This window comes from Aplidium turbinatum, chromosome 4 (assembly GCF_918807975.1).
Source record: "Aplidium turbinatum chromosome 4, kaAplTurb1.1, whole genome shotgun sequence".
Taxonomy (NCBI): domain Eukaryota; kingdom Metazoa; phylum Chordata; class Ascidiacea; order Aplousobranchia; family Polyclinidae; genus Aplidium; species Aplidium turbinatum.
In genome coordinates this window covers 11,287,805-11,315,738 of record NC_137475.1, presented here as the reverse complement: position 1 = coordinate 11,315,738, position 27,934 = coordinate 11,287,805, and the positions used below count along the sequence as shown (strand labels likewise).

General features: G+C 37.5%; 1 protein-coding gene across 1 annotated transcript; it reads left to right on the top strand.

The window, feature by feature from the left end:
• The first annotated feature begins 2,300 nt into the window (after positions 1-2,300).
• Positions 2,301-27,717, top strand: LOC145768902 (uncharacterized). The gene is made up of 21 exons (XM_082580508.1): positions 2,301-2,497; positions 3,273-3,397; positions 3,989-4,106; positions 6,200-6,299; positions 8,318-8,444; positions 8,982-9,079; positions 10,393-10,585; positions 11,722-11,816; positions 16,111-16,261; positions 16,786-16,844; positions 17,059-17,167; positions 17,726-17,995; positions 18,471-18,585; positions 20,025-20,227; positions 20,420-20,532; positions 21,429-21,546; positions 22,079-22,179; positions 22,688-22,865; positions 23,689-23,861; positions 24,284-24,432; positions 24,862-27,717. The coding sequence occupies exons 1-21, from the start codon at positions 2,301-2,303 to the stop codon at positions 24,866-24,868; spliced, it is 2,799 nt and encodes a 932-aa protein (XP_082436634.1). The 3' UTR covers positions 24,869-27,717.
• Positions 27,718-27,934: the final 217 nt, after the last annotated feature.

Sequence of the window (27,934 nt, the reverse complement as noted above, 5' to 3'; positions counted from 1 at the left end):
GTTACTTGCGTTATTTCAGCCACCACATATGCTGACTAATTGTATTCAACTTATCTAAACTAAGCTTAAAACAGTGGCTCAAGAATTTTTTAGAGTCACGGATAGACGGGGACGAACTACAGTATACCAACCTGCAGATCCTTAAACTTCCAAAAGTGACTCTGAGTAATCGCTTTTCAAAATTGCTTTTTTAATGCTTTTTTTAAATGCATAATTTCAATGCTTAAATTTGAGTGTTTTCTTACAATTAATGTGTTTATTGACTCCCTTAAAACTTTTCATATTACCCGAGGAGTCCGTGGACCTAGTAGCGGATTCAGGGAAGCACTCGGTTTCTTCTTTTTTCAGATGTGGTGTGGAAATTCTGCTCATCGTGGGTAGCCATTGTATTGGGGTCGATTTGAGAGCTCTAGTGATTGTGCGCATTGAGTCTCGTAATTGAACACCAACTTTTTCAATGTGTTCACGTCGTTTCCACGCAGGAGCACAATATTTCGCCAGTATTTGGGATATTTTTTATATGGCAGTGTTGTTCCTTTTGTTTCAATGTTCAGTCTTAGTTCTGCAAGGTGGTTATAAGGTGAAAAAGAGTTGCAACAGTTTTGGCGGTGTTCATACGCAAGTAACCTACCATTGTTTAATATAATCGTTCAGTCCTGATAGACCTTCATTGAGTGTTAAGCCTAGGTGTCCCCAAAAAAACTCGGTTAGGCTTAGCTTACGTGTTCCCAAAAATCAGACAAAACACGTGCAATTTTTCTTGTTTTTGCAAACCTCGCTTTGATTGCTCGATTAATCACATTTTATTAGCTTAACGTTTTGTCGCTTTTACGTTTCGCTAGATATCTGTTTTGTTTGGCATGTAGCTAGCCAATATATTGTTTTTTGTTATGATAATCAGAAATAAAAACAAACTGAAATGAACTTACGCATAGGGCAGGGATGGCGAACCACTGAACCGCGGGTCACGAAGTGACCCATCACAAATTTTCAGTGACCCACTTGTCTTTTTTAAAATAATAAAATTTAAAGAAATATTTCAGCAAAGAATAAATGTTTCACTAAATATTTGTAATAAGGCCCCACCCTATTTTAATCTAGTACCGTACCGAGTTGCCATATAGCAGTCTGACACAACTAAAGCCGTAGTAGTGCGTTATCAGTATCACGGCAAGTTACTGGGTGCTTATGACGTAATAAAGTTATTGTGCTCTTGATTGTTAGCAAATCACGTTACATTTTTGTACCTTCGTGACTGCATGCCTCTTGGCTGGTGAGGATTAGTGTGGTCTGGTAAGAAAATCTTGAATTATCAAACTTCGAATGGCTTCGTCTTTACAACTTGGAAATGGAAATGATAGACTTTCAAGAAAGTGCAGTTTGGAAAACAAAATTTGTAGACTTAAATCATCTCCTACAAAAAATTGAAATGAAAACGGATATGGATGGTTGTGACTTTCCTGCTGTTGAAAACCATGCTGAAAATATAATTCTTACAGAGTGGAACTCCCTGGCCCCTGCCAAATTCGTTTGAAACTATGAAAAGATTTGCGTTAGCTCTGTTAACGTTGTTTGGTTCTTCATATTCGTGCGAATCTTTATTTTCGCACAAGAATTTTATACAATCAAGCACACGGAATCGTTTCAGCTCAGATTGAGTGCTGCATGTGTGAAGCTAAAAACTACGGATTACTAACCAAGGATAATAAGACTTGCAGAGAAGATGCAGCAGCAAGTTTCGCATTAACATGTAGTTTCGCATTAACATGTAATTAAACGTATGACCCACTTTTGCTTTTTCAAGGATTAAGGTCTCTTTTGTGACCCATGCACTAAAAAAGGTTCGCCATCCCTGGCATAGGGCATATGTGATTTCAGCAGTAGATCAAAGGGTTGACAATTTTGCAGGCGTCCATAACTACGTGCTTCTTTGAACCTATGCTTTTACAATGTCCATTTTCTCTTAGAAGTTTGCCTTGTGTTAACTCTGGGACTTCCCAAAAACTTTTTGATGGAACGCTAGGCCTATCAACTTACATAATAACATAAACCCAGTGCGCATTGGAAAAAATCTCATGTATGAACTATAGCCTACTGGCTGGCTTAGCCTTAAAGCTAACCTTTTTCTGGCATGAAAATGCCACAGCTTATTTTAAGGTATTGGGTATTATATTTTAATGTTATTAAAACAAATGGAAAAAAACAAAAAAATGACATTTCTTTCGTTTTTTGCAGGTCTTAAGTGATTTTTTTCAGCATTGAAGTTTAAATTCCTGTAGCAGGCTACTATAGCATATCAAATGGCTGACTCAGATAAGTTAGCAAAGATTGAAGCAGAAATCGAAAAGAATGGTAACAAAGTGTGCGCTGAATGCTTCAGCCTCAATCCCGGATACGCCTCGCTCAACCTAGGCTGCTTTGTATGCCAAAAATGCGCAAAATTTCACAAGAAGCTGGGTATTGATCGAAACAATGTCATTGCAGTGAAATCCCATCCGTAAGTACAAACAATTGTATCAGTTTCGTGCAAATGTAAAGACTACACTAGGCTTGCCGGTAGCAACTTTTCAAAGGGTAGTCTATCATAACAAAGTCTCCTACTATAGTACCTTTTGGAAAGTTGCTTGCAGGTAACCGGAAGCTAGGAAAAGGTAGCCTATTCATGATTTCAAGAACATTAACAATCAGCAAGTTGTTAAACAAGGATTGTTTTTTTGAAGTAGCGTTTTGAAAGATGCATTTTTCAGCTTGCAATGCAAAAGAAATGATGAATGTTCGAAAAAGCAAGCAATTTGTTTGCAACAGTTTTGTTATGGAGCTATTGATCACTCTTTGTGAACTTAGCACTTTACTTATTAAGACGTAGCCTACTAAGATTGTAATCTTGTAGCTTACAGTTGTTTGAGCGCGCACCCCGACAGATGAATCGTTTTTTCTTCATCTCGCCCTGCCTTGGTTCATAAATTCAAGCCTTTATCCAATCGTGCTGAATCTACTGAGGTCTCTCTACTCTTTCATCTGTGGGAATACGCCTCCATTGCGTCTTTCATTACAACTAACTGTACTTCAAAAAAGCAGTAACATAGCCTACTGTTTGAATAATCGACGACATATTTTATTGAAAGATACGTTTGATATATGTTTGGTCATGTTTGAATCTAGACTACCTAAATGAAATACTCCAGTATAGCGTTGTCATTAACTTTTATTGTAGGCTAGATTGAGTTCTAACTAGCCTAACCTGTGTAATCTGTATGCCTTTTTTTTCACAGATGGACAGACGACCAAGTTACTTTTATTCAAAGTCGTGGAAATTTTGTAGTCAATCAAAACTTTGAAAAGTATTTACCTAAATATTATCACCGGCCGGAACCAAATGATACGTCTGTTGTAAGAGGTGAATGCCAACTACTCGGATGTAGTTAGTTTTCTTTTGCCATTTACAAGGACGACGCCTACCTTTTGGCTCATAGTCTTTCACAAAACATCATCATCACTCGCCATCTCCGCTTGCAGTTGATTGCGCATCAATATGAGTTAATTGTTTTCAAGGGTGGCGACTTTGAGCTAACAGTATCGCCGCATTGAGACCGGTCCATGCCTGAATGTTGTTTTGCCATAATTTTAGTTATCTGCCGCGTTTTCTTTTTCCTTGACAGTTGAAACAGTCGCATTTTCTTGTAGTATCAGGTCCTGGTTGCTAAGTTAGTTAGTTTTTCATATCTTTATCCTGCATTGCGCGAAAGCGGACTTGAGCGCTATGCATCGGTGTACGCCTTCCGACGTACACCTGACCCACGCTGCAGCCGACGGCAATGTCTGTTTCCGGTTGTCTACTCTACTTATGACTTAAATTTGGTACTACCCATTACTCGAAATCGATCACTGGTAGAGGCAATTATCATACGGCCATAAGAGAGCTTTGTGTTCTTTTTGTTATTTGTTGTACAGTACAGTATGTGTTTTAAAATTATCTTCAAACTTACAGAACAGTTTATCAAAGCAAAGTATGAACGTGAAGAGTTCAAAGATATTACAAAACAGGAAGCTTACAATCAAGGCTCTAAAACCGGTTCATTGTTCAAACGTGGGAAGGACAACGACAAGTGAGATGAAAATAAAAAGCGTCACTTGAGCAATCTCTTTGATCTATTTTCTTGGTCCAATTAAAACTTTGTTTGTTATGCGACTTCATGCAAAGCATGATCTCAAAATACAGTTTTTCTTTTTTAACAAAACAGTTTTACTTTGTTGCAAACTGCAGACGAAATAACATTTTGTCAATTATTTTGGCTTACGATAGTTCGGCACAATTCAAAATACCGAAATCATTTATTTTTTATGCAGAATCTCTTTTCTTATTGTCGTTATACATGTAGCAGGTTACTTCTTCTTCTTTCGTGTTGTCGCTATAAGCCTATGTCAGGGCTTCCGTTGGTTAGCCACTGCCTGGTGTCGTCATCGATAGAAACTAGGCCTTCCATACCATGAGGTGGTCTGTATAGCTGGCAATCGTTGATAATGTGGGCTGCCGTCTGCATTTCACCACACTCACAAGCAGCACTCTCTGCCAAGCCCCAGCGCAACATGTCTGCACCATAGAGTCCAACACCCGTGAGCAAACGGTTACGCCTTGATGAGGCAAGTCTAGATAGGCCATGGCCCAGCTGGTTCTCGGGCGGGGATCTGAATACTTGGCGAAGTGGGGATGTGCTGCTTGACCATTGTTCACACCATGCCGCGTGGCACCACTGTTTGCTAGGGGTTCCACCAGAGGCTGCCAGAAGGTTTTGTGCAGCGCGTACAAATGGCTTTCTTGATTTTAGCCGCTGCTTTGGTGGATATCTCAGCGTGGTTGCGTGTAGCAGATGGCCGGGGTTTAGGGCTTTACGGCTCAGGGAAAGAACAGCACGTTGGCGCCGCAGTGCAGCTGGCTCAATGTTTGCAAGGACAGGCAAGCAGTCAGTTGGAGTTGGACGGAGGCAACCTGTGACAGTTCGCAGGCAGTTGTTGATTGGCACATCGACAAGGTCAGTATGGGCGCTTCTGCACCAAGCAGCAGCACAGTATTCAGCAGGGGCGTAGACTAAGGCTAAACCACTTGTTCTTAGCACTGAGGGGCTAGCACCCCACCTTGTACCAGCAAGACGTTTTAAGAGAGCAGAGCGAGCTGTCACTTTTCCGCGTAAGTGTTCTAGGTGTTTGCGGTATGTAAGAGACCGATCAAGTCGAACCCCAAGGTATGTGGGTGTGGCTTCAAAAGGAAGTGTCCGGCCGTTATTTTGGATGTTAATTTCCCTGTTTGAGTCTCTATTACATAGGTGGAAGGCAGAAGTCACGGTCTATGCTTCACTCAACTTGAGGCGCTATTGGTGCAGATAGGAAGATAGAATGTCCATATCCTTAGTCAAGGTGTTCTGCACTGTTTCCCATTTGCGGTGAGAATAAAGAATAGCCAGGTCATCTGCGTATGCGTATTTATTAGAGGAAGTATTTGGAAGGTCATAAATGTAGATGTTGAACAACATTGGGGAGAGAACAGATCCCGGCGGAACTCCATTTCTTAAACGCCTCTGTCGGCTTTTCTTTCCGTCGCTGGTTTTGAGGATTAAGCTGCGGTTGAAGAAGAGTTCGATAATAAACTTAACCATGTGTCTATCTGGGATTATCTGCAGCAGTTTGTAAGTGAGGCCCCTGTGCCAAACCGTATCATATGCCGCAGTAAGGTCGAGGAAGACCGCTCCCGACTTCCAGTTGGCCTCAAACCAATCTTCAATATTTTGTGTGAGCAAGGTTACTTGGTCGACTGTTGATCTTCCTCTCCTAAACCCCATTCTGTTCTTGTGGGAGTTTGGGGTCAATAACGGGTTCCATTCGTCGGTGTAAGACGCGCTCCAGTAGTTTGAATGGCACGCACAATAGAGAGATGGGGCGATAGCTCTTTGGGTCAGTTACCGGTTTGTTTGGTTTTAGGACTGCAACAATCAATGCTTTCCGCCAGAGTTTAGGGATCTTTAGGGTTCGCATACAATGAGAATAAAAATTTCTGAGCCAATTAATTGTTTCCTTTCCTAAGTTTTGTATGAATTCGGGGTGAATCAGGCCTGGACCTGGAGCCTTCCCTGCTTTCAGTAACTTTATGGCTTCAGCAGGTTACTGATCAACTTTGTATTGCTAATTTTTTATTTTTTTATTTTAGATTTCTTCGTCGAAAATTTGTCCTGAAGGAGCCAGAAGGGACGTTAGAATACTTTATAAAATTTAGCGACAGAGTGCCAAAAGACACGATTCCAGTGCGAGTAAGTTCTATATAATATATAAACACGTCGGTTCGACTCTGAGAGTACGCGATAATGTTTTGGCAAGAGACTAAACTTACATTACCTAATTGAGAACAGCTGATTTCATGATTGTATTGTGGTCTTTTTCTCATTCCAGCTGCTTATTGTGCTGCATTTATGCTTAGGCTGCAGTAGCCTACATTGTACAGCAGGCTGTGCGTATTTACTTTTTTTTATCGCAATGGATACAATCTGATGTGTTTGTTGTTTTTGTTATGCCAGATACGCAGTTGACTAATGAAAATTACCACATGCAAATTGACAACAAACCCTATAAAAATACCTTTCATTGTGCTTTTTTACTGTGATTCTATGGTGAATGAGAACCATCTAAGTCACATTAACAAACCAATTAAAGTAAATAACCTAAGTCTTACAAAGTCTAAGCTTAACAATGCGGCTGAAGATGTTTGATGTTCTCTCAAAGCGCCCCCTGATTGACCTGCATGCTCATATACGTAATGTTGACAAGTAAACGCTAGGAAGCAGAATTGAAGTGTTGATTTTGAATGACATAAAATTACTATGTTAATGCTTAAGTATTTGCAACAAACAAAAACCGGAAATATGATCATAAAAAGGAATGGATATGTGTAAACTGTAACTTAGCATGTAGCCTATGATGGTTATTTACACTGCTGAATAAGCTTGTGTCCATTAAACTTAGTTTAAAAGATATTTTTCTAAAATCATTGGCACGGTAGGTATAGGCCTACTAGGCCTATATAAGAAGCACTAGTTTAAGTAAAAAAAATGAACAAACAACTTTGAGTACCGTACAAATTCAGTGTAATTGTTCTAAGACCCACCGTTTACTCGTCAGTACAAAGGTCAAATGTTATCGCTTTACTGGATCCACTTGTTGGTGATGGTGGAATTTAAAATCACGTTTTTGATTGAAAGCATGTCTTTCGTGACTTATCTCGCTTCTAAACCAAACGAGTCGGTGGATGGTTGGCTTGACGCGTTGTTTATTTGCGTGACATATTTCAGTCCAAATAAGCAAAACAAATTATTGCTTTTTCAGCTTGTTAGTTTACGATAGGTGAAACTGCTATAAAATTATTACAGAAGCAATTACAAAATTCGAATCCTCAGTCATTTATATTGATAAGCTTGTCTAGCGAAAATTCAATTTCATGTTATTTTGTCGTGGATTGTAATGCTTCTGGTTTAGTTTTGTAACACCTACTTGTAAGACACTTGTATTTTGTTTAAAATATTATGTAGAAAAACAAAAAATGCATTCAAAGATTTAGTTTAGAATTAATTTCAAAATATTTAGTTGGTAGATATTTCTTGGATTGTCACCTGAGATATCCGCAGCCTAGTTTTTAACTGTTCCAGTTTTTGAAGTAATCTAGTGTAGTGAACACAGAACGTCTAAAATGTACCAACTTATTATTAGTTTCATTCAACTGTGGTCTAAAAGCACCGAAAACTATTTTTTACTTTTAGCAACAGGTTTCCATTTTCCTCATTAGCATATAAAATACCTGGCAGTACGATTTAAAAATATCTCATCTTTTTTTGGTTCAAGCACAATAGATGATATCACCGCTGCTGGTTTCGTTTCACCAAAGTTAAAGCCTTGGCCCGATCACAGAGTAAATTAAGAAAAATTTAACAAAATGACGTCTTAGTTAGCTAGAAATGGACTAATCATAGGAAAGGTTTTCATTTTTCTATAAATGGCGATAGAATTCGTACCTATATTTTCAGATGAACAACTTTGTTCCAATTTTAAGTATAGCTTACTAGATTCATGGCCTGATTTCACATCGGAGAACCACCTTCTCACAAACATATTTTTTGTATAAACAAATGAAAAAAATGTTTATCAGACGTGCAGTGGTCTCCACTTTGGTGTGTACTCAGTAACCAACTAAACCACTTTGCTAAACCTATTCAACTTTCTTGAATGCTAAACAAAGTAAATGAATCATTTTAAATTGTTTGTTTATCCTTACAAACAGAATATCGTTAACGTCTACATTGCTCCGACAAAAATCGGCAATCCGAATGGGATGCAAGTTACGTATGAAAAGGATGGGATCCGAAGAAACCTCTTTCTTTACGGAGAAAATGGAAAAGTCACCTCAGGTTTGTTGGTTAAAATAAGACGGCAATTTCTATTAAAACAGTTTAATGATAATATTTCTAATTCATTGTTGGTGTTGTTTGAGCTTTTGCGACTGAGAATTTGTCCTTTTACGACCCCAAGACGATATTTGCCCACCGAGAGGCTGCTACAGAGTAGCCAGTCGTTGATCTAATCGCCCATGTCTTCCATTGTATGATCTGCGTTCTGTTTCTCGGTAGGCTGCAACCCTTGTAAGAAAAATAAGATGTCACCACTAATTCCACTTGACTTGCTGAAACTATTACGGTATATTGCGACTAAGTCGTTTGTATTAAATTTGAAGCAAAAAGAATACTGTTTAAAAAAAAAAAATACTGTTTATTAAAATTCATTTCAGTCTTTTGTGTGACTTTGTTTCGCTGAAGCTATGGTGCCTTTCATCAGGAATTCTTCATTTTTGTCCATATTCCATACTGGTTTACGTTTAATTGTAGTTCTCATGCTAACTTTATCTGCAAAGTATTGAAGTTACAGTGTATCGCACCTTGTTGTTTCAGATTGGTATCATGCTGTACGAGCGTCCATGGTTCGCCATAAATTTCAAACCTTCCCTGAAGATCAAATGAAAAAATATCTCAACACCAAAATCGAAAAGGTAAAAGTGCTTTTGTAAGTTTCATTTGTGAACGAGGAATGACTAAAGGTATAAGCTCAGTTTTAATCTTTGTAAAAAAGTGAAAAAATGACAAAGCTTTGGTAGAGAGTTTGCTTTGTTGAACCATAGACAAACAAAACAAAGTAGCTTTAGCGGGTTAAACATGTTTTACTACAAAGAAATATAACATTATAAAAAAAAATCAACTCAAAGTGAAAAAATTCTTATGATTAATTTTTTGTGTCCCACTTTATTATGAATTTTTAAAAAGTGAACGCTTAGAGTTAGTAATATTGTAGGCTACCCCTACTTATGATAACCTATAATATACCTACCTATAATAACCACATAATTTTGCGATTTTCAGTTATTGCTATGTCAAGGCAGCATTAAGCTACGGTACATTGTTTTGAAAGTATCACAAAAATTAGCTGGAAGTTGTATTCTTTTACGTATTCCGTCAGTCAGTAAAAATATATTGAAATCGACAAAACGTTTGTGCTTAAAAAAGCTTAAACTTACGAACGAGAGGCACAGTGTTGGTAATGATTTTATTATTTACAAATGAAAATGCAGAATATCTACTATAGGCCCACTTTCACAAGAATAAACATAATGTTAGTTTTTAACCGTAATAGCATACACAATCGTACAGCAACTTCGCTGGTAGTGTTTGAGAAGTCATGTTATCGTGATATGTAACCTATAGGCTAACTACAGAATAGGAAACTAGCCAGATTTGAAGCTACGTTGTACACCGATGGGTTTACTGATTTTGGTGCATTGATATTTCTGCTATGGCAATAATTACAGTATCTAAAGCGATTGTACAGCATAGGATTTATTGCATTTAAATCGCTATAACAGCAAACCGCTTAGCATACCGAAAAGCCACCAGACAATGCTGACAGTTGCATAACTCCACATCAAAACTCAACAAGCAATAAACGGAAATGCAATGGACTTATGTTCACTTTGCAGCATTTGTTTATTAGTTTCAAGTAGAGCAACTGTCGCCTTATGCTTTGACACGAACCTGGTGTTGTTGCTGTTGTTGTAAAACAGTACGCTACACCCTCCTCTTTAATCGTTGTTATGTTTATCTATCCTTATGTGTTTGAAATAATTTGACCAACTCGGTAACCCTACTGAATACTACTCATAAGAGTTTTCAATCCCGTTGTTGTCCATGTAGCAACCCCTGGACCATGTCACCAAACTAAACTTTCATCATATGCTACTACTTCGTAGAAAGCCACATCATAGCAACAACTTTTCATATAAAAACGATGCAATTTACGTGATAATCTCAGGAAGGATGGATGAGCAAAACAGGTCCAAGGAGACAAGAGAGGTTTCGGAAGCGCTGGTTCAGTTTAGTGGGGCGTATGATTTGGTATTACACTGCTCCTTTGGATCCTCATCCTCTTGGCTGCATTCCTCTCGGATCTAAAACATTTGGTTATGGAGTCAAAAAAGGATTTCCTTCTGGAGTCAAAGTAGAAGGTAGGCTTGCTTGGTTTTGTCCATAAAGTAATAGAAACATAAAGCAGTAAAGTAAATAAAAGAACATACCATTTAAAGAGTTGTAGCCTACTCTATGACAAACAAAGACTTTTTGCAGCTTCCTTAACTAGGTATTCATCGCACCAAAAGGCTTTATTTATTTCCTTGTCTAAGTCTAGGGAATTTTCGTTTCGAAACGATATTTGAAAATCAAAACAATAATGGACTGTAAATTGCAAATCTGTTTTGAAATGAAAATTATCCGCCAAGTCTATGCTAGGAAACTGTTAAAATAACAAAAAGAATCGAACCAGCAAAAGAAAGACCTTTTTGTGGTGATGGTAACCTTCCTTTAGTTAGTAAGCCATAGGCTACATTTAAACAGCATTCCTGTATCTACCTTTGGAAACGTAACAACGTTAAACTTAATTATGGTACCTGCACCAGTGTTTCATTTTTTTTTTTAAAGACTTCTCAGATTGATGAATATTTACTCAATATGTCAATCCAGGTAAATTTAAAATAGGTATTAAAAAACAACGCTGTTAAGTCCAAAAGTCCAATATTTGAGGTTTGAAAGCTTGCTAACCACATGTTATCCTAGTAAATTTGTTCTTGAACTGTCTGAGTAGCCTGAATGCTTCAAAAAATATGGTCGTACTTTAAGGGTTTTCATGACACTGTGCCGCCAAAGCTTGGGGTGTTATCGTGAAACATCGTTATCATCTCATGTTATTCGTGATGACTTCACAACTGAATGAAGTCTTGTGTGTTACTGTTTGATGTACTGTACAAGAGGAATAGTCTTTAGCTTTAGTTATCGGAGGACTGCAAAGAAACTAAACTTATGTAACGTTAGTGTTGTGAACTCACATACAAAGTCACGAGGAACAACTTTTGGCCTTTGAAGTGCTCCAAATAATAAAAACATTAAAAATCACCGAATTCGCTGCAACCAATAACCGATTAAAAAAACGTTCTACCAGTGAATAATGAGCAGTTCTCTGATCAAGCCTTTGATTTGAAAGTATGACTGCTTTCACGATTTCTCACTCAAGTCACGAGTGAGAGATAATGCAAATTTTAAAGTGATAAAAATGCTTAAAATTATGTTAATTTAACTTACATGATTTCAGGATACGGGCTTACAATTCATACGCCAGAAAGAATTTACGCTTTGAATTGTACAAGTCTTGAATCACGTGAGGATTGGGTAAAAATTATCACGCAAGTAAGTAACAGATACTACATTGTTTTATTTTCTACCAAGGTTATAGTTTTTTGATCACAATTTCAATCTTAGAACAACCTAGCTGACAAACGTGTTTTACAAAATTGATAAAATGGACAGATGTGGACTACAAACGACGATCTTGCATATTTCTCATCTATAACCTTGATTTACGACGAAAATTAGGCTACATTATGTTGATACAGAGTTGATTTATGCTTCCAATGTCTTCTAATTAATAACATGAAAGCGGTGTTCCTTTTTCAATTTTTTTTTTGCTTGAACAGTTCAAATTCCCCTTTTCTTGGCAACATAACTGAATGAAAATAAATTTCAGTTAAAATTATCAAGCCACACGCTCAAAATATGTTCGTTTTTCTTTGGAAACTAAATTTATCTTTCTGCGTATTCTAAAGTAAACCACTACGTAACAGTTTCGACAAATCTTGTTTGGATCTTTTTAACAGTAAAATAGTCTGAAAATATAAAACAAACTTCTAAAAGACTCAACTTTACATCAGACTCCAGTCAAAAACGATTCAAACAAATGACGTCACTTATTTGAAAATATCACCTATAGTTAAAATACTGCACGTTTCTTCTCATAACGTAGGCTACCGTAGCGTAAAAATGTATTTTGTTTTTTAGCTGTTAAAACTGTTAATAATAACACTGGTCAACAAAATGAGAAACAAATTTTTTGGCAGGACATCTAAGAGTGTTTTCTGGGGTTTTCAAGGTCGCTGATTACGAATATGACATTGGTTTTGCCAGATTGACTCTACTTTAGAAGATACCTATACCCCTAGATTAGCCCAAATTAGTGTATTTACCTGTATTTACCCCCTAAACATCTCACCAAGAAGTACGTAAATCTTATCAATTTTGTTTGATATGGTATAATAATTAGTAACGAAAGCTAATTTAAAAATTACTGTAAAGTCCTACGTTCCGTCCTACATTTTGCTCCTGTACCAATTGGACATTCTCCCAAGATGAAAGAGGAGTATGATGCCATCAAACTTGTCCTTGAAAAGCTTAACTACAATACCCATAATTGGCTCATCTGTGTTGACATAAAAATGGTCAACTTTTTAATTGGTCAACAAAGTGGATATACCAAGTATCCTTGCTTCCTGTGTTTGTGGGACATCAGGGTGAGAACCCAGCACTGGCGCAAGAAAAACTGGCCAGAATGCACCAGTCTTCAAGTTGTGACAGCCAATGTAATCAATGAACCTTTAGTTCCCAGGGATAGAATTGTATTTCCTCCTCTGCACATTAAATTACAGTTAATGAAGCAGTTCGTCAAAGCATTGGAGGGGAATTGCTTCAAGTACATTTGCAGTCAATTTCCAGGACTCTCCGATGAAAAGTTTAAAGCTGGTGTCTTTGATGGACCTCAGATTCGAACGTTTATGAAAAATTCGGATTTCACCAGTCAGATGAACAGCAATGAACTCACTGCATGGAACTCCTTCAAGGATGTAGTACAAAACTTCTTGGGGAATCACAAAGCATCTAATTACAGAGAATTAGTTCGGAAGATGTTATCTGCAATTGGAAAACTTGGAACTAACATGAGCATTAAAGTTCACTTCCTATTCAGCCACCTTGACAGATTTCCTGACAATCTTGGTGATTACAGTGAGGAGCAGGGGGAAAGGTTCCACCAAGACATCAAGACAATGAGAAGAAAGATATCAGGGCAGATGGAATGAGCACATGATGGCAGACTATTGCTGGAACTTGTTGAGAAACTGCCCAAAAGTTTCTCACAAGCGAAAATCTTACAAGAGACATTTTTTCGGGGCAAATTTAGTTAATAGTTTCAATCTTATTGTATTTCATACCATTATTTTCAATTTACAATGAAAAAGATACCGTGGTTCTTTTTATCTAAATTTTATAATATACAAGGTTGATTGACTGATTTAATGCAACATTTTTTAGTGTTTTATGTACTTACACTACTGTACGGTATATGATTGTGTATTTTGTGTATATGACATCGGTAACATCAAGTTTTCAAGTATGACAAATCTAATATAAAACCCCTAAAAATTTCGTGACGTTGCTGTATTTAAACTTAAAACTGTCTTTATTGTTCACAATTGACCATTAAATTGCATTTCTGAAATATCTAATATGGTTAAACTGTTTTTTTTTGATCTTGCGCATAAGGCTCAAATATGGGATTTTGGTCAAAATGACCCTATGCGATATCTCCAAAACTAGAGCCAATTCGGGAAAACTAAGGCCATATTCGGAATCAGCGCCCTTCAAAACCCCCCAAAACACTCTACCTTTGTCTGCCAAAAAATTTGTGTTGACCAGTGTAATTAATCAATAATTGACCAAAATAGAGTAGGCTATTGCTTTGCTAAATTAATTTAATAAAAGGTTTGAAAAAATGAGAATTATCACATGTAAGCTGCACAGGGAAATGTTTTTTGTACCAAACCACACTGACGTACGTTTTGATAAAAAGAATAAACTACGCTCTTTCACGATTTTCGTATTCATAAACTAAAACCAGCAATTGCACTACCGAGGGAAGTAGCTGTGCATGTTAGCAGTCGAAGTGTTGCATGTAGTTTGCTGTTGACTTAAATGTGTCCGAAATGCTTTTTTTTTTATCTTGGTAGCTTGGGTCACTTTGTCATATATGTTGATCACAAAAGAAAAGCTGGTTCGAACTTCGTGATCGATCCCAAGAGGAACGAAACAAATTAAATGCGTTAAATTGAAATTGATATTAACTCAGTGAATGGTCATCTAATGCACTTGCAACATCAGCAAAAAAATTCTCAATACGATTGTAAACATATAGAAATACAGCAAAGAAGCATCAGTTACATGAAGATAAGGTTTGCAGTAGCCTACTATATAACAACAGACGTTTCATGAAATTGAAAGCAACATCGTACTTTGATATAAAACGGGAAACGTCGTAGATTCAGTTAACTAAAAAGATATAATGATAATTTTGTGTTATAGAAATGTCATTACATTTTTCCTTTTAATTCTTTATCGTGTCAATTTATAGACACCTATCAATGAAGAAGGTGCTCTGGTTTCTTTATTTTTATGACTAACTGAGCACGCGTAAAAACTGTAAATATCCCAGGCTTGTGGAAGATAATGTAGAAGCAGTAGACTGATTGATTAATGGATAGTGGGAACGTATAATCTTGGACTAAAAAGGTTTCCTTGGAATTGCTTGAGAAATCTCCTAATCCTTGCAGTTTCGCATCTTGTTGAGGCCTTAAACCACAAACGTAGGCCCGGTCATCGAAATCGACAGAATAGAGTTTCGCCTGTTTCTATAAGTTATTCCATCTACTAAGTGCCTTTGAATGGAGAGCTGTTTTTGAAGTGAGTTGCTAAAGCGCGTACCACGAGAGTTGAACCATCGTTTCTTGAGCTTGCCGTTGCTTCGTGGACAAGGTCCGGCGTTAACCAACCTCGCTGCCGGGGCAGACAATTGATAAAGCAGCTTTCAGCCTACTTCCATTAATTTTATTAAGGGTCATCGTATCTTTTTGTTTTGCTAACTAATGATCCATATGTGAAGAGAGGGGCGTTCTTCCCGGCTATCAGCACAAGGCTGAGCACTCGCTAGTACAGCGAGCAGCTGCGATTCGCTAACCATAACGGTGTAGCTTCCACGCAAGCCATTCAGACTTTCCAATCAACGATATGTTTCTCGGCAGCCGATTTGTAGCAAGAATTGACAGCGATAGACACGTGTTTCGCCCATGAGGCTGGGCTCATCAGTATCGCACCGTATTCTGCCACAAATTTATTCGACCACCGCTTTACCAGTCAGTTTAACTCTTATCTTTGTGGAAACAAAGAAAGAGCCAACAAAACCAGCAGGCGCCAGGGCAGAGGACATGTGAAGAGAGGGGCGTTCTTCCCGGCTATCAGCACAAGGCTGAGCACTCGCTAGTACAGCGAGCAGCTGCGATTCGCTAACCATAACGGTGTAGCTTCCACGCAAGCCATTCAGACTTTCCAATCAACGATATGTTTCTCGGCAGCCGATTTGTAGCAAGAATTGACAGCGATAGACACGTGTTTCGCCCATGAGGCTGGGCTCATCAGTATCGCACCGTATTCTGCCACAAATTTATTCGACCACCGCTTTACCAGTCAGTTTAACTCTTATCTTTGTGGAAACAAAGAAAGAGCCAACAAAACCAGCAGGCGCCAGGGCAGAGGACATGTGAAGAGAGGGGCGTTCTTCCCGGCTATCAGCACAAGGCTGAATAATGATCCATATGTTAAGGTTTTGAACGAGTCCACCCCTACCGCTATTCAACCTTCAGCAGAAAAGGAACAAACTATTCCTAAAGGAGCACAAATTTACAATGACCAGAATGGCACTCTTCATCAGTCAACCTTTGTTAGCTTGTCGAAGAAGTACAGACCATGTTCTGGTAAGAGGTCTACAGTGTGTATTCTTTACTTTTATTTAAGTTTGTACATCAACTCACTGTGTTTTGTGCTACGCAAACTTACCATGGACAGTCGACTGTGAGAGTATGTGGCAAATAGCAGTTTCCGCATATTAGTCAATTCTTGCCATTTCAATTGTTGCACTATCTTCCCAGTGATCTGACTGCGAGGAACGACCGTGCAACATTTTAGTATAAAACGAAGCTAAAATAACCTTCTAGTTTTTCTTTTGATCGGTTTTAATACTAGCTTTTAGCTGTTAGGCCTACAAAAGTTAACTCTTACTGCTCGGAAGTGCTCGGAAGTATGATATTGAACGCTTCTACGAGCATTACGGGCTACCGCATACATGGAATATATAATTATTCCTCCGTTTTAAAGTAAATATTTGGACTTGTTATATCAAACATTAAACGCATTATTAACATTAAAATAATTTTGGTGCCCCAAATTAAGATTTTTAATTTCTTAGCATCAACTTTATGCAACTTACAAATTATTCTAGATTCCGATACAGGCTCCATGCGGTCAAATCGTTCAGAACGGAAGCCTATGTTTGAGAAGGTGAGAATATAGGCTACTCATAGCTCTTGGTGTTGTGTGAAACATGTTGCTTTTTATTGAATTCACTATTTCGATTGGTTATCAAAGTTGTGTTCGAAACGGTTATAGGCTACATTCCTTTATCCTCTAATCTTGTATAGGCTACTGTAGTTTGTAGTGCTTTGCTGTCGCGCACTGCACAATGTTTGCCTCAAATTTGCTTTTAAATTCACAGAAGACGAACAAAGGCGGAGGCGCTATGAGCGGGGAAAAGTACGCCAAAAAGAAGAAGACAAGCATGAAAAGGCAAAGTACAACTAAGAAAGTTCAAGATAATCCTGATGGTAATGCTTGAGGTTAAGTTGCTGGTTAGGAGGCATGACAAAAACTGATTCACATTGTTTATTTTGTTTTTATGAAAATGATGGATATTAATTTTTGTAAAGTAAGTTTAGCCTAACACCGCTTACATAAATTATCGTATTGCAAAGTTATGTGTTTGATATAACTCGTGAAAGTGGTGTGTTTGATATAATCCAGGTAAATTCAAAACATAAATTTGCAAATATGCTCCCAGCTAGCTAATTGACTTTTTGATTGATACCTCTGTAGACGTTGAGTACTTGCAAAAATAACCGATTTGTTGGGTGGTAGTGTGGCCTGCTTGCAACTCCATGTTCCGTTTTGTGCATCACAAACGCAACATAACTGTTCTATCATTACCTGTAATCGGAAAACGAGAAAATCTGATATTTACAAAATTTCAGTTAGACAGCAACAGTCGTAAAATTCTGATGAATATGATAAATTAAGCATGATTTGTGTTTGTGTTGATGCCACACTAACGCTACTTTATCTGGGCTACATCACTTCCTGGGGATTTCATTCTCTTAAATTTCCAGCTTTGGATGAAACTATAATAGACAGCAGTTCCAATGAGGACACAGAGGAAGAGAAAGAAGAAAAAGATGAAGTCATACCAAACGGAGATGTATTTGAAACCAGTGTCCACACACACAAATGTCATCCATCCAAGAAATATAGTGATGACTCCGAAGAAGATGATGATGAGGATGATGAAGTCGGATGTCCTGCTTGTAACCAGTCCTTATCTTCTTCCTACAGTGATGACTCTGAAACCAATCTGGAGTTCACCACCTCTCCTTTATTAGGTGAGCGTTTAAGGTTAACATTAAAAGTCCGCATTAGTTTAATATCCTAGGGAGCTACCGGTGGAATAAAATACATTTCTGCACAAAAATTGATCAGCTTCTTTAAGGATGGGCTACGCACAAGCGTTGGCAAGGGTGTTCAGGTGGATACTGTTGATCTTGGACCCTAACCAGGGACTTTTTAGGGATACGGATATCATTGAGGGTTTCAAGATGGAAATTAAAATTTGTTCTCCCGTAGTTGGAGGTGATTTTTTCTTATAAGAAAGGCACAAGCTAAACTCAACGACCATTTTTAGAATTCTTTTCAAAGGTGAAACCCAATATTCGTTTGGTACCTGCCCAACTTGTCTTGATATCCCTGGGCTTAAGAATATAAATCAGAAGTGCATTGCATTGCATAATTCGTTTATAACTTATATCTATTTTTTTTTAAATCAAAATCTCACACATTGTAAAGCATCTGCTTTAACAGAAAAAGATTTTGCGAAACCTCCAGAAAAGCCACCAAGAAAAGCAATCACAGATCCATCTAGTCTTGCCGATTCTGGGTCCAATAATACAGACGCTGGTTCTCTGTTTAAAGATTGGTATGAAGAATTTGTCACGTAAATTTTACAAAAGCATTTAAGTACTTAAAAATTTCAAATAGTTGCTACTCGTGGCTACTTCATGGTTTTGTGTCAGATTTTGCTTTCAAATAACAAACTTCTTCTTTTCTGTGACATACAAACGCTGAAAATGAACTGACTTAGTAGGTCTACTTGTAAGTTATAAAAAACTGTTTCAAAGAGTTGGTGCTAATTCAGGGGTTCCCAACCGGGGGTACTCGTACCCCTTGGGGGTACGAGATGGAACATCATGGGGTACGAAGATCCTTGGGCCACAGAGCAGTTTTTCAAACAGATTTCACAGTGACACGAGTCACAGAATTTTTCAATCTTTTTGTGCCGAAATCGGAAATCAACACGACATTCTGCTGTAGGTTACCACACTGAAGTAAGGTGGCTATCTCGAGGTCGAGTGATGTCAGGATTTTTTGAACTTTGAGAAACATCCAAGTTGTATTTGCAACATCAAAATTCTAATCTGGCTGCCTCACTTGAAAGTGATGAATTTGTTCAAAGCGTGGCTTATATTGCTGATGTCATGCATCTCCTGAACGAGCTAAACCTGTCGCTTCAAGGTCAACAGATAAATGTGTTTACAGCTTGTGAAAAAATTTAAGCTTTCAAGCTAAAACTGCCCTGTTGTCTCGAAGAATTGAAAATGTAAACCTTGCTAATTTTCCTTCTCTTGATAAAATTAGAAATAACTCTTTGGGGCAAAATGTAAAAAATGAAATTATTTCCCATTTAAAGATGCTGGTTGATTCTTTCGATGGTTACTTTTCTGCTGTTGAATTGACTTATTTCCAGCATTGGATTATAAATTCATTTCTTTTTGATTTAACAAAAATGTCGGATGATGATAATTTGAAGGAGAACATCATCGAAATGAAAAGCTGCCAAAAATTGAAACTGCTATTTGACAAATCACAGTTAGAAAATTTTTGGTGTGTTGCTATGAAAGCCTTCTCAAGTCTTGCTATGTAAGCCATGACAGTGTTAATTCTCTGCTCAACAAGTTATTACTGTGAAAGTGGCTTTTCGACCATGATGTATATCAAGAATAAGTAGCCTACAACAGAAATCGTCTGCAACTGGAAGAGGATTTACGTGTTGCCTTGAGTAAAATCGAACCATCGTTTGAGCGAATTTTATCAATAAAGCAGCAACAAATATCTCATTGAGAAGTGACAAACAAAATAACTGACATTTAATTTATTTTTGTATTTTTTGCATTTTTGTGTTAAATACCGATTTAACGTTTAATTGAGCTATAAAAGCAATTTATTTTAGTAATGTGTATCTGAAAAATTCAGTCAGAATATTTTTGGGGGTACGAAGAATGCTCTGACCTGACAAAGGGGTACGAGCAGCAAAAAAGGTTGGGAACCCCTGTGCTAATTGAATGATTTCTTTTTTAGTTTACCTGGTCAAGATGCAAACCAAGCAACGAAAGAACCATTGAAAACGAATTCAACATCAACAACGCAGACACCCGCAGCTGAAAACATTGAAGTGCCACCGGCATCGCCAAACCAAGAGAAAGAAGTCGTCAGAACTGTCATTCCAGATGTGTTTCCCCCTCCACCGACAGTGCCAGATGAAAACCCTTATTTATTTGCTGGTAAATGCTACATTGCAAAACCTAACAAGTCTTAGTAAAAAAAGATACAGTAATTTGTTATTGAAAAAATTAAATTTGTAAATTCAAGTTTGGTAACAAGTTTATTCATTTTTTATACTCTTGACTTTGTAATGCAACTTTTGACTTTTCCTCATGACTGAACAATCTCTTTTCAAATGATATTGCTCACAGATGTTAAAGATTCAACTCCTTCCAAAGTCAAGCCGCAGGAGGACAAAAATAACAACAAGAAGGTGTCCAAGAACCCTAAAGGAGAATCACTTCGTCGCGTTCAAGGACATGAGGTTTGAGATTAAAAAGTTTCAATGGAAAGTTAATGCCTGTGATTTCTTTAAAGGCTTGCGACTATGCACTATATTAAACTCAAAAGAATCATTCTCACAAATCTGAATTTCTTCTTCTCAACGTGAACGTTAATGAGTTTAGGATGTCAAAATGTGCTTTTGAAGCACGTGTAAGCTGTGTATTAAGTTATATTGAAAATACGGATACGTTTAACTTTAGTGTAATATATTTCCATATTTAATTCAACAATAAATACTATTATTACTGCAAAAAGTGCTCAATGCCAAGCAAAAAGCCAAGCAGAGCGAATTAAATCAAATATAGTTATTAATCTCTAAACCCTTGACAGCCTGTTTCACCTTAAAAGGGGGATCATCAGAAGGTCCTGAAAAATATGCAAAAGCAATAAATCGGTCATACCTGAAAAGATATTAAATATTATAACCTTAATTTAAGGCAAATTAAAAATGTAAAGTAAATTGGTAAAAAATGAGTAATACTGAAATGACTCTGTCACATGTCGTAGGCTACAGTTCCTTTTGCTTAGCCTCTTGTCTTCTTTTTAACGTGTTACATTTTTGTCATGTGTTAAGATTATTTTGTTTTTGCGACTGAATAAAACGGAAGCGCACCTATAGAGGTTTCATTAATGGCAGCCATGAAGGTCAGTGGTGCTTTTCGTTGGTTTTTCGGTGTTGATCGAAGATCAGCCCTGTCAAAGTGGTATGTTATCATCTGGGCAGGTGATCTTTCATATCGTTCTCATGAGCATTTTACAACAATCGCTGCTTCAAAACATCAAAACTTCTTCAGGAAACAAAATTATAATTTCTTTCTGGTTAAGCTTTAGTAGACCAATGAGCAATGACAATATTAAAACATGCTCTTTTTTCAGAGAATTTCACTGAAAAAAGTAGAGCATTCGCCACGTTTGAGCATTGCTTCAACTTCAACAGCATTCGGTGATGTCAAAGAAGTAAAGCCTCGGCCAGTTGATGTGACGTTAACGAATCGTAAGCAAACATTATATTTCTCTGATCTTACAGAAACACGATTCAACTCAGGATCCAGTGCAAGCTTTATTGTAGTAACATATGGTACATTTTATAGTCGAATGGAGGATGCTTCGTGCTTGAAAAAATCAACATAAAAATATTTTTGCTGCTTCTTGTCACATTGTGCGTAAAAGGTGGTGATATTTACAAGTCTGTTACCTTTTTGAACAATTTCTAAACTAAATAATCAAAAGTGTGAGCAAAAAGATGCTTTTGTTAAGAGTTGTCGTTTGAAAAACATGGTTTTGAATTAAAATTACTCGAAGTGAGCTTTAGCGGTTATTATTTAACTGCTTCGTGGAAGCTTTTGGACTTTCTTGACCAGGCAAAAACATCAGTAACACTGCACACTGCAGGTCGGAGGAAATGTGGGTTTTGTTAGTTTTACAGTGAATTGTTACAGTTTGGTCTTCAATTTGTTTTCGTGTATGTCAGACCAACAGATGCCTATTATGCTCAAAATTTAAACTGAAAGCAAGTTTCCTTTTAGAAATGGAAGAAGACTTTTGGTTTTTAGTTTTCCAATGTAACACCGAAATTGACAAGGTTGAAAGTTACATAACCCCATGGGTGGGAGCTCAAATAGCCGAGGTAATAACTATACGCTGTTTAAATAACAATATTTAATTTGAAACGTGTTTACTTTTTGTTGTTTCATGCAATCGTTATAAAGAAGTTTTCCTTCGCATGCAGACCTAATGAGAAAGAAAAAAATCATTTCTAATTACAGTAGGCTACTTTTGGGAGAGATTGTTATTTCTCATAACATGAATTTTAACGCTAAAACAATAAACATTGTTTCATTGTTTTAAGATTTTGTTTTGAAAGGTAAACCTACTTTGTTGTGGTTATTTGTTTAAAACTATCATTCGATGTAGGCTACTGTGTTGAAATTTGTTTCCAAAAAGATGCTGGACAGACTAAAGTATAACTGAATATGCGCAGAGTGCTGCAGGTCCAACATTACAACCAATAGGATATGCGATTGCATTCATTTTTGATACAGTCCCTACCACTGTTCAACACCAACACGTGATTAGTTACTGATCACGTGATTGATGTTTCATCATTAAAAATACGTTTCGTTCAAACTTTTCAGACTCCTGCCTCAGTTGGACCAATCCGAGTTCCTCCAACATTTGAGATCGCGGTCATTGACACGGCTCCTGGAGGATTTGGACTTCAAAGGACGACTGGTCCCTTTTATGTAGAGCCCGGAGATGTGTGGGAAGTTGAAATGCCTTCCGATGCAGCTGCATCTCCAGAGATGTTTTATTGTACGTCATTAGTCCTATAACTTCTTCAGTTCTTGCTTCATGGCCAATAGATTCAACTGAAGTTAAGTTTTAAACGCGAGATGACAAGCTAGTCACTTCTTGCACCAATTGCTACCGAGATGCAACATAAGAGACTTATTAAGCAGCGAAAAGACATAAAATCATCAAGTCATCGGCTCCCACGTATTTTGGCATGCCATTAAATGTCTTGCCGAGACGCAGCCACGTGCTCTTGAGCGGTGTCGAACCAGCGTCCTTTTGAGTGTCTCGTAGGCACTACACAGCCGGCAAACAAAACGTAGCTTACAGACAAACTACTACAGTATACGTCTAAAGTTGAAAAACGTTTTTGCAGGACTATTTTACCTCGAGTCGGCGTAGATCAATTACTATATAACCAACTCAGCAAATCTAAAATCGATTTACATAGTAACGATTGGCAACATAACAACTGTGGAGTTGCGCATGCCTTCCATTGATTTATGCTGTAGTGTAGACAAACCATTCTTCAGATGCAATAAAATCTATAGGTTCTGAAAGTAAAATGCACATAATGAATGAAACAAGGCCGAAGTGAAAAAACTCTGGCATTTTATTTCAGTCTAAGGCCAAAAGAGCTTTTCACCATGGGTTGCAGTTAATAAAAGTTGAGAAACCCTGCTTTAGAGAATAAGGTAACAGGCGCGAGAGTCGAAAGCTTTTGGTGTTACTGTTAAATCATATACACTACAGGGAATCTATAACATGTATAAACTGTTGTAAAACAGGAGCATGGAAATCAACAAACTTTGGAGGTTTTGAAATAACTTTTTTTTTCATTTAGGTGATGGCTTGAACACGGACGATGGCAGCATTCTTGTTTATGCTCCACCTGACAATGCAAAAAAATTTGAAATCGCTATTTTTAAAAGTGGACGAAAATTATTCAGCAGAAAAAACGTCAAGGCTGGTGATTCGGTCAGCCTGAAAGTTAAGCAAGCTCTCTACTTTATGGCGGTAAGTTTATACTTACCTAAAATCTAAACTGACAAGAAGTTTATTAAATAGTTTTGTCATATCTTGTCAATAAAAAGCAATTTCTTAGTGAATGGAAGATTGGTTAGTTGGTTTTAAATCTTGATCCTCGGATTGACAAAGCCTTGATTGGTTATTCCTGGTAGTTTCGCATACTTGTAGAGGCTCTTGACGCAGGGCGGTTACCGAGATTGGCAGAGTGAAGTTTTCCGGTTGTTGAAGTGTTGTTACCGGGGAGTTATTCCATTCACTAGGTGCCGCTGAATGGAGAACAGTCCTGAAATGCGTTGCTCAAGCGCACACCCCGAGAGTCGAACTTGCGCAGCGTGATCTTAAGCCCTGCGCGTAACCACTGAGCTAACGGGATATGATCAACGGATTAAATTGTATGCGTTTCACCCTAGGTTGATCAAGATACATATTATGATATGGAAGGGCAAGATCTCAGGGCCAGTGAGTGCGTTGAAAAAGCGAGTGGCATCGACATCAATTATCGACAATCAAAACTGAGAATAACGTCAAAAAAGAGAGGAGAAAATGTGTTTTTTACCAAGTAAGTTTTGATGACATCTATGCGCTTTTGAATGAGAACAATTTTTTTAAGACTCAGGCTTCAGATTCGGTGTAACTGTAGCAGATTTTCTTTATAAGTCATTTCGTTCTCAAACAAATTTAAACTGCACTACGCATGTTCTCATAGGCTACTGATGATAGTGATGTAAAAATTGTAAACAGATAAATTTGAAGGTTACCTGAATCGCAGCATTGCTGTATAGTGTGGAGATGTGCCAAATCAATTACTGTAGTCTTATTCATTGTATCAAAGATATTGTAGGCTATTTAATTTTGGTGCAATTTCGTATGTAACCTTTGCAGAGCATGTTTTATGTCTGTATCGATACCATACGGTAGACATGATAGATAATTATGGCATGATATTGTGCATAAAACAACTTGATGACCAAAAGCATTTTCTTGTTAGGTTGTAGTTTCGGATGGTAAGATGGCATGCACACTGCACATCTCAAGAACACTGAGCGCTTACCAGAACTCAAAGTTCTAAACAGAAGCAATCATACATTATCTCATCAACCTACTTCTTCACACCAAGAGTGACTCATTGATGACACCTGCATTATAACATTCAGCAAACACTTCTAATGTACACAAATCCAAGCCTCGACACGAATGCAATGGACATGAGCATCCAATAGCTGATGTTATATCTTCATTTTGCTTGACCAAAACTGAACTTTTATCGCCATCACCGATTGAGCTGCTGCCAAACTTTGACCATGCTCATTGCTCATACGGATCTTGGATAAAGTTATATTACTTTTACGTTATTGTACTGTGAAGTGACGTGTATCGTTTGAGGTTCTTTTCTGTAGCAAGACTGACAAAAGTGCATGCATAACGAAATATTGAACTAACTTTTCAGTGCAGCAGCTGCTTCCTGCCACATGGCTGCATCCGTTTTTTGTGCCAAGCTGATTACATGAACTAAAGTAGATTTAAATAGCCCTTTTACCGCGTGTAATGATCTAACTTACAACCAAAACAATAATATGAACCATTGTGGTGTGACCCTGTGATTTGTAAAAGCTCTTTTGTTGGCTCACATGCGCCACCAAGCGGGAAAAACACAGTTGTTATAACCAACACAGTGCCATAATTAAAGCTCTCGAAGAAAAAATATTTTAAGTTTTAAGGCATAGGACTGAGAGTTTAGGACTGAGATCATTCATCTTTATTGTAAACGCATTTTTTATTAAGTTAACTTTGTAAAGTTTTTGCATTTGTGTAAACGCTTGAACCAGGGAAGCACGTCCAGCCGCCCAAGTAACATTCAATGTTTTGGCTTAATTGATGCCTACGGTCAATTATTAGGCCTACATTCACTTAGTGCAGCAGAAGGAAAAGTTGTCCCTAAAGTGCACTGCCTTACTTGAACCATTGTAGCCAGAGCTTGCCATTTCTGCCTTTTTATATGCGAAACTACCCGGAACAACATATCAAGGCTTTGCCAGTCCGAGGATAAAGATTCAAAACAAACCAACCAACCAAACCAACCAAGGTCCAAGCCTGATTAAGTTGTACTTCAAGTGTTACCACAACCACTTCGTGTACCATACACTTTTTAGCCAAGTGATAAACTTTGTACAAAACCTATGAACAGTGTTGAATGTATTGTGTACCTTCCTGCCCTTTCACCTGTTGTGTAGCATGTTCTAATACGTTCATTGATCATGTTAACTTTTGATTGAGGTTGAATAATTCAATACGGAAAAATAACAATTTTGAACTTTTTTTTGTAATGTGAAAGTGAATGAAATGAATGCCATATGGAAATATGCTTAATATGTCGGCTGCAGTTGCTATCACGGTGTTGATTAGTGAAGTTTTTTAAGTTGTTTCGTTGTGCAAACTCGATTTCCTTTCAAACACTTTCGCACACTACCTTTCATTGGTGTCGTTGATTATTATTACAGAGTAGTTGCAAGCTCTGTTTTTAAGTTACTTGTTTTAGTAGAGTATGTCTAATTTGTCTAAGATTAATTGGTCAATTCGTAACGCTTTTGTACTTTTGCCAGTCCCGGAAGAAATCTTATCTTTTGTTAACATTCCAACTAGCTCGTCTATTTTGTCAATTTGTCGCCTCTTTATATTCTCGAAAAACCGTTGGTTTATTTCAATTGCCATTTTCAAGTTTAATTTCCAAGTTTAAGTGGTTTGTACAAAAATGTTGGCTACTGCGGAATAGATGATTACAACGTGTGACATCCCAAACAAACGATGGTGATTGGATAAAACAATGGAAGAAAGAAATGTGGAGCGCGTTCTAAAACTGCCCTCGAAGAGACCGAGTTCAAGTGTTCAACAACTGTATTGTTAACTGTGCCTTGTGCAACGTGCATGGAAGAGTTTAGGTTAGGCGAACGTTCTTGCACAGTCGTTAAAAGCGTTTCTTCAGTTGGTCGTTCTGATTGGAGTGGCACTTACTGCGTTTTTGAAAAAAACAAAAAAACAAGATCTGATGCAGATGAAACCAAAAGAATGTGAAAGCGTCTAAATTAGAGTCAGTGCGACCGCAATATTCTAACGATTAATCTTAACATAGCCTACTAGGAATGCCTTACACTCACGTGCAGCAGCAAAAGATATCTTCGAATTTGAAGCTTGTATACAAGTCGGGCCACAAACACAACAATCAAAACTACGATTTTATACAGATGTCAAAGGACAGAGAAGTTTGGAAGACCATGATCGCCAATGTCTGCGTCAGATCAAGCACATAATGATCATACAAGTCGATATAAACCCATCGTTGGAGAGCCTCAAATGGCGACCACTTAAAACATTATTCAGCATTTATTAGATTAGACTTTCAGGCGTCTCAAATATTGATACGATAACATTAGTGGCGGATCCACGGAGAGAGGGGTAGTCCCCCTAAAACACAGAAAAAGAACTTCATATTCATGTAAATTCTTATTAATTTGTATGTGCAAGGTCAGAGTAATGTAAACTTACACAGCATTGAATCTTGTTAAAATTGCCCCCCCCCCCAACACTACTTGTTGAATCTGCCCCTGGATAAAGTTGATAAGCCGAATAACTGTAACTTTGTAAAGTGCGGTTTGCAAAAATCAGTCGAAGTTTTATCGAGAAAATGAATTTGAAAGTATTTAGTTTGTGGAAGTTGATTGACTTAACTTTATGTCAACCTTGCTTTTTTTTTTGTAAAAACTTGTATCCGAATGAAAACCGCTTGGTCTATCACTTTCATGTATTTTACATGCCACTTGGATTGCCAATACAAAATTGTTGGCGTGTATCGCAAATACAACTAATTATGAAATGAACCTATATGCCTACAGTTGATGCAGAGAACAAGGAGGATTTTAATGACTTAATTTCGCCTATCTAGAGTTAGAGATCTACTCTTGCAAGTGAATACAAAACCCTTCAACGTGGTTAAGATTCCGAAGAAATAGGTTTGTATATTTATTTTGGTTACATACAAAATTCCTAAGCTTTTTTTGCATCGCAAT